At 41.4% G+C, this 12,227-nt stretch overlaps 1 protein-coding gene across 3 annotated transcripts in view; it reads right to left on the bottom strand.

Moving 5' to 3' along the window:
* LOC125458487 (prenylcysteine oxidase-like) overlaps positions 1-11,897 on the bottom strand; it is a 42,836-nt gene extending 30,939 nt beyond the window's left edge. Inside the window, exons 1-4 of one of the 3 annotated variants that reach the window (XM_048543778.2) lie at positions 11,631-11,897; positions 10,365-10,571; positions 5,087-5,261; positions 2,372-2,583 (exon numbers count right to left, since the gene is read on the bottom strand). In XM_048543778.2, coding sequence (XP_048399735.1) covers positions 2,372-2,583; positions 5,087-5,261; positions 10,365-10,571; positions 11,631-11,721 — 685 coding nt within the window. In that variant the 5' untranslated portion in view covers positions 11,722-11,897. The remainder of the gene's footprint in view (positions 1-2,371; positions 2,584-5,086; positions 5,262-10,364; positions 10,572-11,630) is intronic. The other 2 variants (XM_048543779.2, XM_059650747.1) reach the window with 2 other exon arrangements.
* Positions 11,898-12,227: the final 330 nt, after the last annotated feature.

The raw sequence follows: 12,227 nt of genomic DNA, 5'->3' as shown, positions 1-12,227 counted from the left end.
CTCAATCATAAGGTGAGGATGTTCAGTCATGACTGCACAACGTTCAGCACCATTCGCAACTCCTCAGATACTAAAAGGTGACTCCATAGGCAGCAAGACCTAGACAACATCCAGGCCTCTGCTAATAAGTGGCAAGTAACTCCACACGACTAGACAGGAAATGGCCGTCTTTAACAAGACAGAACTAACAAACATCCTTTGATGTTCAATGGCATTACCATCACTGAATTCTCCCAATATCAACATTGACCAGAAACTAAACTAGGCTAGCCATATAAGTATTATGGCTACAAAAGCAAGTTAGAGATTGGGAATTCTGCAGCAATTAACTTACCTCCCATTTCCCCAATGCCTGTCCACTATCTGTAAGGCACAAATCAGGAGTTTGATGGAATACTCCCTATTTGCCTGGATGAGCATAGCTCCAACAACACTCAAGAAGCTTGACACTTACAAGGACAATGGAGCCTTCTTGACTAGTACCCCATCGATGAGCATCAATATTCACCTCTGCTACCACTGATGCACAGTGACAGCAGTTTGTACCATCCCAAGATGTACTGCTTAAATTCACCAAGATTCCTTAGACAGCGACAAACCCACAATCATTACCACCTAGAAGGACGAGCAGCAGATGCACAGGAACACCACTAGGTTGCAAGCCACATTCCATCTGGACTTGGAAATATACCATTTCTTCAGTGTCACTGGGTCAAAATCATGGACCTCACAGTCTATAGACATTGTGGGTCTACCTGCAGCACATGGACAGCAGCGGTTCAAGAGTGCAGCTCTGCACCACCTTCTTAAGGACAGTTAGAGATGGGCAATAAACGCTGGCCCATGCAAGTGGCACCCACAGCCCATGAGCGCAGGGTAAACAAAAATCAAACTTAGTTATACATGGTTCCGTGGTACTTAAATTTCCAAACAATAATAACATGAACCTTCAGTTCAATGTTTTGTTTTGTGCCATAACTGTGTGTGTGTGTGTGTGTGTGTGTGTGTGTGTGTGTGTGTGTTTGTGTGTGTGTGTGTGTGTGTGTGTAGCTGTTTTAAGTCTCAGGTTCCAAACAATTTAAAAAAAAAGTATAAAATGCACATGGTGTAAAACTAAATTCAATCATGGGATAAACCCAAAGATGTTGATAGAGCTCTGTAATGTGTGTAATTGTTTGTGCACATTTCGTCCCTTGCTTCTTTCAATTTAACATGAAGAAACTGCACAAATACAACTTGACAAGTACCTCTATAAATTTAAATTATGTCGAACTGAGTAAGACCTGCCAATATTATCTTTCTTGCAGAAGCTTCTGCTTTGAATATTAGCGAGAACAGCTGCTTATCTCACAAGAATGAATTGCATCTAGCTGTGCCAAACTCAATGTGGAAGAAAATAACTTATTCCTTAAGGTAGGAAAATTGTTGCAGCCAATTTTGACACAAGACCTGAATACTAAATGCACAGAAGTGAATTATCAAACAGGCAAGATACCAGAAAATTAATGTCGAGAATTGAAACAAATTTTAATCAGTACCTTCTCTCGCTGTACAGACTATACTGCACTTTTGTACTGAGAGGATCACTTGATTCAACTGTGTCAAAGTGAAACACCTCTCCTTTTACAGAATCTTTAATGTAAAATAGATGCTGGCCTTTTTGTTAAGAAATATGACCTGTAGTAGCTATCAATTCCAATGCAACCAGATTATTAAAATGAATCCAACTAGTAGCATGCGTTGTTTAAACTTTATGTTAATGCTAGGTGCTCACTCCCCTGTAATTCATTCAGAGAGAGTGTGGCAGTCACAGGACAACATTTACTGCCCACTCCATTCCTGGCAGCACTTAAGAGTCAGCCACGTTGCCTAGGGTCAGAAGACACGTGAGCTAAACCAGGCAAGGATAGCAGGCTTAGTAAGAACTGCCGATGCTGGAATCTGAGATAACAAAGTGTAGAGCTGGAGGAACACAGCAGTCCAGGCAGCAGCAGCAGCAGAGGAGAAAAGCTGACGTTTCGGGTCAGGACCCTTCTTCAGAAAAAAGGGTCCCAACCTGAAACGTCAGCTTTCCTGCTCCTCTGATGATGCCTGACTTACGAAGAATAGCTGATTTTCTTCCCTAAAGGATATTAGGATATAAGTTTTGAACAACAATCGACAGTGGTTACATGGTTGTCACTAGGCCAGCTTTTTATTCCAGGTTTTCATTGAATTGCCATCTGCCAAGGTGGGATTCAAACTTGTGTCCCTAGAAGATTGGCCCTAAGGTTCTGATCTGCTAGTCCAGTGAAAGTTCACTATGCCACCACTCTCCATTATCTTATGTTTATGCATTTTATACGTATTCAAAGATTAAAAAGCTACATACCAACAAATGCAGGAATGGTTACTGACTGACCGTAGTTTACTCTCATAATAGCTGTGACTATTTCATCAATGAAGCGCTGTGAGATTCCTAATTCTTGCAGAGTCTCTGCCACAGGTCGCCGTGTCATGTTAATGAAACGGTCCCCACCCAATGACTGCAGCATTTCTTCCATTGTGCTGAAAGCATAGCCATGGGCCTGGTACTTGTAGATCCTGCCACACAATGACAAGATAGGGTCAAGCATTTCTTTTAATCACCACTCCTCCATTTTCACTTCTTCAGAAAATTGTTACTTATTGATTGCCAAGCATTAACAGGAACTAATGTACAAAGGTCTGAAAAAAAAACACACTGTTTCTTCCGTCAGCTGCCAAGAGATACCCAGTGTTTTAAAAATCTCACTCACAATAATTATTTCAATCAAGGCTAGTAACTTGCTAGTCCATACCACATGGAAAGAAGCCATTTTTTGCAGCAAACGTCTAAAACGTTTACTGAGCTCAGCACTGCAATTAAATAGCAACTCGGACTATCTGCTTAAAACATTAGTCTTTTGACTGAGGCATTGAAGAACATAACCAACACCTGTTGTCCTCACGGCAGCATGGAATGGAAGAAAGTGCAGGAAGGAAAGAAATGCAGTTCCAAAGAGACACAGCATTTGCTTCCTTTACCACATCCAAGGTTACACAAGGAAACAGCTGTCAATTCACAATCACAACTTTACAGGTTTGATTTTGGGCAAATAATTTTTCTTTCAAACATTTTAGGGAAGTACCTAGCATTCACTTAGCACCTCTCTCATTACATGGGCAACTATACAATTTAATGAGGTTGCAGACATGTCTCTGAACTCTAGCACAAGGCAACAGGCCGACTTGAATGGGGGAGGGAACAATCAGCGAATTCTAAGCTGCCCCAAATCAAAAAGAACTCAGCAAAGCATTTGGTCAAACTGTTCTGGATCCTTCTTCCCACCCTGAAACTCAGATGCACGTCACTCTTTTTCAAGCCACATACATCAGATGAGACCAGATGTGCCAGTGCTGACGATATGGGAGATCTGAGGTTTTGGAGTAGATCTGTAGCTCAGGTTGTGGGTGTTGAGGTTGGTTGGCTCGCCGAGCTGGTTTGTTGTTTTGGTTAAGCGTGGAATGCACTGCCTGAAAGTATAGTGGAGTCAGACACAATTGTGGATTTTAAAAGGAAATTAAATTATTATCCGAAGAGAACATTTTTACGCTGAATTGCTCTTATACACAGCAAGTATGTCACAATAGGCTTGGTAATATCCTCAGTGCAGCCTCCGATGAAGCGTCGGTCTGATTTCCCGCCTGGTTTTTAAACTCTGGGGTCTGCAAAGTGTGGTAATCCATCTCAACGGACCCCAGAGTTTAAAAACCAGGTGGGAAAACACACTGACGCTTCATCGGAGGCTGCCCTGAGAATGTTACCAAGCATGGTAACGAAACGTCTGCAAAACAAAAATCCAGTTCGGCACGCTAACCAACCTCAGTACAAGAGATTTTAATAATGGACCTAGCAGCCAACATCCATTGCAATCTATGGAACCCCAATACTGGTCCCTCTTTATGCAGATTGCCTTGTTGAGTCAGGTTAGGGCTCCTTCCATAAGGCGAAACACGAAACACGAAACATTCCCATGAGACTGGGATTTAACACATTTGGGGGTGATTTCTGCTAAACATACCATGGGCATTCACCAGAGCAACAGTAGATTTTAAGAGCCAACATATTTTGCTTGTAGAAGTCATGCTTTGGTTCATTATATCTTGGCAGCAACAAAGCCACAGAATGAAAGTGAAAGTTAATAATGAAAATTATAAAAGTCTTGATTCCTGAAGATTAATGGATTGCTCAAAGCTTTGCCAAAGTATTATAGCAAAAGATTTAAAAGTATGAATTGGTGTAAGTTAGCTGATCATAGTGACATCAGCCATGACAGCACTAGGCAATTACCTTTGGACACCTTGAGCTTTACTGGACAAATAAAATGAACCATTGGTTGCACACACTGACTGAGTGTTTGCTTCCTAATAATCAATCATTTGCTACGGACCCAAAGGCTGCTGGCAGACTTTGAGATGTTCAAGGAAGCAGAACAGATTGCAAAACAGAGACATTTGACAGTAGATTCCACATTGATCTGGAACAGTATTCTGCTGCAATAATAATATGGTCACAGGCTTGCACCAAGAATATTTTCTGTTGTTGAAATTCGTGCCAGCCTTTGCTGTGGTGGAACTTTCAATGGCCTCAAAAGGTTGTTGGCTAAGGCTCCACTTGGGTGATTTGGCATGGCATCCCAGCCATATTTCAGTGCTATATTGCCTGAGCTGCCACTAATTAGGTAGGACATTTAACAAATATCCTCTGAAGTGGATGTAACTGGTGTGCTCACCAACATTTAGCTTTCAACACCTAAAACAGATGAGAGTGGCATTCAATTGACTGCTGCTTGTAGGACATTGCAGTATATCAATTGCCTGCTGAGTTCCTTACATCACAATAGAGTTTACATTTCAAAAATACTTAAACTGGTAAGAGGGTATGAAACAGGAATTATGAAAAAATAACTTCTTTCTTTACTTTTACAGGAACAATGGAAGGGATGAATCATGTTTCAGTGTGTCTACTAACTGATGACTTGGTGGTTTCTAAGTGATAACACATGAATTACAAAATATGCCATACCTCATGAACTTCTCCACTATCTCTTCCACCCACATCTGCAGACGTAGTAAACCAAAGCCGTATCGCCACCACATTTTAAACAGATCCTGGAGGTACCAATCAGTTTCTTCGAACACAAACTCTTCCCCATTGAAGAGTGCCAATTTCTCTGGAACACCTTTTCTGTGCTTCAGCCCTGGTGCAGAGAGAGAAGAGAGTAACAAAACAAATTAATACAGTAGTATCAGAGATAATGGGAACTGCAGATGCTGGAGAATTCCAAGATAATAAAATGTGAGGCTGGATGAACACAGCAGGCCAAGCAGCATCTCAGGAGCACGAAGGGTCTAGGCCCGAAACGTCAGCTTTTGTGCTCCTGAGATGCTGCTTGGCCTGCTGTGTTCATCCAGCCTCACATTTTATTATCTTGAAATTAATACAGTAATATACAATAAAACGTATTGAATTGTACAAGCTGTTTCTGGACCTCCAGCAAAGTGCATTTTGTGGTAAAAACGTTCAGCCGGTTTAGACAGTGAATAGCTGAATGATACTGCTTAAATAGTTTCTAGTTTAATTTGTGGGTATGGCTGCGGAGGCCTCAACCGCCTTGGTATCGGTTCTTCTGGTTCTGAAAATCTAATTAAAGCAAGTCCGAGCGGGGGTGTAAACATCTTTTACTGGCTTTGACGTAAAGTCAATTGAAAATACAAATCTGTCTCTTTTTCCACATAGATAGTAGGAACTGCCAATGCTGGAGAATGAGATAACAAGGTGTAGAGCTGGACGAACACAGCAGGACAAGCAACATCCGGGCCCGAAACTTCAGCTTTCCAGCTCCTCTGATGCTGCTTGGCCTGCTGTGTTCATTTGGCTCTACGCCTTGTTATCTCTTTTTCCAAATAACCCGCTGGATACATTTTCCCTTCCTTAACACTTTCCTTTCTTAAATTAGAAAACTCACTTTTCTCCCTTGTTTATTAATATACCCAAGGCTACATATCAATGTAGTTGCCAAATTGTTTCATTGTGAAAACATGGTTGAGTTCCAAAAAAAAATGGACAGTAGTGGACTCAGCTCACAGTACCTGTTCACACAACATAAAGTGGGGCGCCAGCTTTGTACCAGCTTTTCTATTATTATTATTCTTGCATGGAATGTGGGCATCACTGACAAGGTCAAATATTTGTCGTCCTACCTTAATGTCCGAGAACTGACAGGTGTTGCAAAAAGCAGTTAAGAGTGTAGGATTAGTCGACAAACTAACATTGCATGATTAATTTGGTTTTATTACAATCACACAATCAATATATTCATTGATTAATCTGATATTATAGTGTGCTACTCTAGCATTGCCAATGCAGAGCTTAGCACTGTTACGTCGTGTGACTTTGCTTGGCTCCATTTCATAGAATAACAGAATCTCTACAATGTGGAAGCAGGCCATTCAGTCCATCTAGTCCTCACCAACCCTCCGAACAGCATTCCACTCAGATACACGTCCCTACCCTATTCCCGTATGCTTGCTTTTCCCATGGCTAGTCCATTTAGCCTGCACATCCCTGGTCACTATGGGAAATTCAGCCTGGCCAATCCACCTATCCTACACATCTTTGAACTATGGAAGGAAACCGGAGCACCCAGAGGAAACCCACACAGGCACAGCGAAAGCGTACAAACTCCAAACAGATGGTTACCCAAGGCTGGAATCAAACCCAGTTCCGTGGTGCTGAGGGACAGCACTGCGAACCACTGAACCACTGTGCTGCCATCTGACGAGAAACATACCATAGGTTTATAAACAGGGTGAAGATAATGAAATATTCAGGCTTTTAGTTGCCAGGCCGAGAGACATTTGTTTATTTTCAGATCTAGACTTCCAAGGTAGAAAAAGACACAGATGGTACCCTGCCTAGCTTGTTAGTCCTTAGCAGCAAGTATTAACAGCAACATTCCATCTCAGCTATGCAACAGTGCATGTATGCAGCTCCAATGGCTCCACATACCGACTTTGGAGGCCTGTACAGCCAGAAAATTTTTTAAAGGAACACTGGTGACTAGATCTTTGCTTTTGTACTCGTGTTTTTAACAAGCATAAAAATTAACTATAAGTAACCTTTGTTTTAAAGTTAAATTTGGAACAATAGATTTATGTTTGGGGAAGGAAACTGCTGTCCTTACCTGGTCTGCCCTTCATTTGGCTCAAGACCAGCAATGTGGTTGACACTTAACTGTCCTCTGGGCAATTAGGGACAGGCAATACGTGCTGGCCTAGTTAGCAACTCCCACATCGTGTGAACGAAGAAAAGGGAATGCCGTGGAGGAGGAATTCCTGAAGTGTGTTGGGAATGACTTTATGAATCAATATGTTGAGGAACCAACTAACGAACAAGATATCCAAGGCCGGGTACTGTGTCATGAGAAAGGAAGACTGGCAATCTAGCAGTGTGAAGTCTCTAGGTGACCATAATTTGGTAGAATTCTTCATTAAGATGGACAGTGACATAGTTGGGTCTTGGAATAGGATCCTAAATCTAAATAAAGGAAATTACAAATGTATCGGGCATGGACTGGCTATGACAATTTGGGAATTGGGACATAAAGGAATGATGGTGGATAGGCAATGGCAAATATTTAGTGTGTCTATGAACTTCCTATGAACAGGAATTGTTCATTCCTGACTATAAAAACAAAACACGAAATGTGGCTCAACCACAGCTAACATGGGAAATTGGTGATTACATTAGATCCAAGGAAAATTATTCAAATTGGCCAAAAATGCAGCAGACCTGAGGATTGGAAGTAGCTTAAATTTTAGCAAAGAAGGACAAAGAGATTAATTAAGAAGGGAAAACAGAATATGAAGGTACTCATAAGCTGATTGTAAAAGCTTCTGTAAATCTTTGTTGAGAAAAAGATTTGAAGAGTAGGTCTCTTACAGTCAGAAAGTTATAAAGTGGAACAAAGAGACTGCAAACCAATGAGATATATACTTTGGTTCTATCTTCACAAATACTGTCCTAACTACATTGGGAAACAGGGACTCTAGATAGAGGGAGGAACTGAAGGAAATGAATATTACTAAGGACACAGCATTTGGGAAAATTTATGACATTAAGGTTCAACAATTCCCAAGGTGTGATAGTTTACATCCCAGGGTATACAAGGAAGTGGCCCTTGAAATGGCAGATACATTGCTGATCACCTTTCAGGACAAACAGTGACAGGATCAGGCAACATCAGCATGGAGTTTTGACAGAGAAATCACGCTTGATAAATCTACTGGAATTGTTCAAGGACGTAAGTACTAGAATTGATAAGGGGCAGCCAGTGGAAGTGGTTTATTTGGACTCTCAGAAAGCTCTTGATAAAGTCCCACACAAGAAATTAAAAGTGCCTGGGATTGGGGATTGTGTATTGATATGAATACAGGACGGGTTGGCAGACAGGAAGCAAACAGCAGGAATAAACATGCCTTTTTCAAAGTAGCAAACAGTGACTAGGGGGATACCACAATGATCAGTGCAGAGACTCCAACTTTCACATTATATATTAATGATTTAGATGAGGGAACTAAACCCACTATCGCCAAACTCCAAGTTTGCAGCCAACACAAAGCTGGGTGTGAGGTGTGCTGTGAGATGGATGTGGAGAAACGCTAGTGCGATTTGGACAAATTGACCTAATGGGCTAATGAAGTATAATGTGGATAACTGTGAGGTTGCTCAATTTCATAAAAAAAACAGGAAGGCAAATTATCTGAATGGTGATAGATTGAGAAAGGGGAGTGCAACAAGTCCTGAATGCTCTTGTACAGCAGTCACTGGAAGTATCATGCAGATGCAGCAGGCAGTGTACAGGACAAATAGTATGTTCACCTTCATCATGACAGAATTCAAATACAGAGGCTGAGATGTCTTACTGCAAATTATACAGGGCTTTCGTGAGACCACAATGGGTCCTGTGTATAGCTCCACCCGAGGAAGGATGTTCTGGCTATGGAGGGAGTGAAACAAAGGCTTAAAAAACTGATTTCTGCAATGGCAGGTCTGAGATATGAAGAGAGACTGGATCAATTAGGATTCTTAAACTCCATTGAGTGTAATGAGAGGGGGGCTCACAATAACATATAAAATTCTAACAGGACTAGACAGCGTAAACACAGGAAGGTTGTTTACATGACTGGAGAGTCTAGAACTAGAGCCATTTATTGAATAAGGATTATGTGGCAGGCCATTTAGGATTGAGATAAGAAGAAATTTCTTCACCCAGAGATTGGTGCTACCACAGGAAGTGGATGAGGCCAAAACATTGAATGCTTTCAAGGAGTTAGATATAGTTCTAGGACTAAAGGGATCAAAGGGTATGGGCAGAAAGCAGCAACAGGGTACTCAGTCAGATAATTATATTGAATGGCAGAGCAGATTTGAAGGGCCAAATGGCCTACTCCTTCTCATATGGTTCCATATGCCAAGGTTTACGAGGTATAAGTGTCACAGTTTTTACAGCATGGAAAAGGCCCTTCATTGTGTCTGCAACTATCAACCATCTTTCTATTCTAAACCATTTCCATGCACTTGGCCTGTGAAAGCACAGTGTGGTAACCGGTCACGTATTTCGTTACCAGTGCTAATGTCATGCTTAAAATTTAAACAAAGCTTGGTAGTTAACTGCAAATCATCATTAACTGTTGCATTTTTACAGCAAAATCTGCACCAATCATACCCCACTTGCCAATAATCAGCACACTCTTTTCACAGTATAAATGATGTCTTCCATTTACTTTCATAATTCTTCCAAATGGTCTCGAGTATAACATAGAAGGTTGATAAAATGTGTCTCTTTTCAGCAATAATCAAACTTCTCATGTTAATGTATCAAACTTCAAATATGTTTAATTCTGAATTAATGTAGTTCTCAGCTTTTATAGAATCACAGAATCACTACAATGTGGAAGGCAGGCCATTCAGCCCATCGAGTCCACACCAACTCTCCAAACAGCATTCCACCCAGACACACACCTGTACCTTATCCCTGTCACCCTGCATTTCCCATGGCCAATCCACCTAACCTGCACATCCAATGACTGTGGACAGACACCGGAGCACCCAGAGGAAAACCATCCAGACACAGAGAGAATGTGTAAACTCCACACAGCCCAAGGATGGAATCGCACCTGGGTCCCTGGTGTTGTGAGGCAGCAGTGATAATCGCTGAGCCACTGTGCCACTTAGCTCCTCATTGCTAAAGAAAACATGCGGAATACTTTGGAAACTGAATTATTACACATCATTTTACCTAAATGTTTAACAAAGTCTTGCATGTGAAGGTTGAGTGGGTGAATGACTGAGCCGCCAATCTCATATTGCTGACCATTTACAGTTACTGTTGCTAGTCGACCTCCAATAGTGCCCTTCTCATAGACATCAATTTTAACATTATGACCAAATTCCCGTCTAAGGAAATAGGCAGCTGACGATCCTCCAATTCCAGCACCAACTACAGCTGTGGAGCACAAAATGAAATTGAATGAATAAAAGGAATCCCAATGTATAATATCTAGCAATTTATTTTGGTTATGTTTAAACACACATTGAAACAAAATCACTTTATTCATAAGATTACATAGATTGACATTTTAGCAATCCACTCAAGTATTTTACGAACTCTTAATAATTGCAGCTGATCACAGCACACTGAAGAACCAAAGGGAGGGCAGAAATAAAGAAAAATACTTAGAGGTGCATCAAATTTACACTCTTACCAAATGACTTTGAAGTTGCAAGCAAAGCTGGTTCTACTATAGACTTGGATGAGTTTGATCAACCAGAAATTAAATATTCATACAACTGCTACACCATGTATAAGTAAACATGCCTCCAATACAACATATCAGTTTAGATATTCTTTCAAACCCGTCTTATTGCCTCAAAATCTCACTTGGGAATTTTAGATTAGATTAATTATCTACTGTGTGCAAACAGGCCCTTCGGCGCAATTTTGCTGCAAGTCTTCAAAATTTCTTCTACGAATTGGTGAAGCATGATGATGTATTTTTATTACACAATGATCTGACTGCAGCAGGAATCGAAAAACATGAAATCCTAGCAATGTCACAGCTACCACTCAGGTCTTGGGCCTCACAAACCAGTTCAAACTACCGCAAATTGCATCTTTCAAATCGTGCTTAATCTGAAACAGAGGAATTCCACTTGATGTATTACATTGTACCAAAATCAAGATAATTTCAGTACAATGATGCACTTCTCATTTCCAAAATCTCTACATTGTTTTTGCAATGGATGCGACTTGGTTTCATTTTTCTTGGATTCAAGAAACTGCATATGTTTGAGGCAAAATGCATTAGTTTTTGCCAGGGGACGTTACTTCGACAGCAATTCTCGGTAAAAAGATCTAAGAATGCCATCAGTACAAGCTGAAATAATATAATATATAATATATATAATGTGTCTTGGATTCTGCAGTTCCCATTATCTCTGATAATATAAACCTCAAGCATGTTACTACTCTACAGTTAAATGACTTTTCAAACACCAACCTTACCTATTTTTTTAGGGGGCGGTTCTTCCTGGTGGCTTAGAGTGACTGCGATTCTGAGCAATAAAGTACAAGTCAGCAGAACACTACCAGCCATGTTGCACAAAGCTGAAACTGAATGACCGATGCACAGTGGCTAAGAGGACGAGAGGTGCCCCAAGCCCGTTGACAGTAAGAAGATGCAGCAATAGGGATTTCTCGTTACTGAGGAGCAGACATACAGCAGCAGTCCTTCCCAGCGCTCCTCCGCCGTGGGCTGACCCTGGCACAGGCGGTCCCTCCAAACACATGGAGCCGGATCACAACCTGAACTCAGCACGAGCGACAAAGGTTTCATAGGTTTGTGTTCACCCCCGTCCCCGGAGTTATTTTGGTCGAAGGTGGGAGAAAATGAAAGGGAATGCTTCCCACCCCCTCCAACCACGGTTGCCAGAATTCCTTCTTCTCATGCATACTCAGTCCGGTTTATCAGGCGACCCCTGTGCCGCGTTTTGCGGCATCCCACACCATTGACAAAGACTGTGGCAGCAAGGCACATAGGCGGGCCCTGGGCCGGAAATTCAGGGTTCAATGGCTCACTCGGTTTGTAATGAATGGTCAAGG

The sequence above is a fragment of the Stegostoma tigrinum genome, chromosome 13 (assembly GCF_030684315.1).
Source record: "Stegostoma tigrinum isolate sSteTig4 chromosome 13, sSteTig4.hap1, whole genome shotgun sequence".
Classification (NCBI taxonomy): Eukaryota; Metazoa; Chordata; class Chondrichthyes; order Orectolobiformes; family Stegostomatidae; genus Stegostoma; species Stegostoma tigrinum.
The sequence above is the reverse complement of the archived record's forward strand: the minus strand, read 5'-3'. Positions and strand labels throughout refer to the sequence as shown.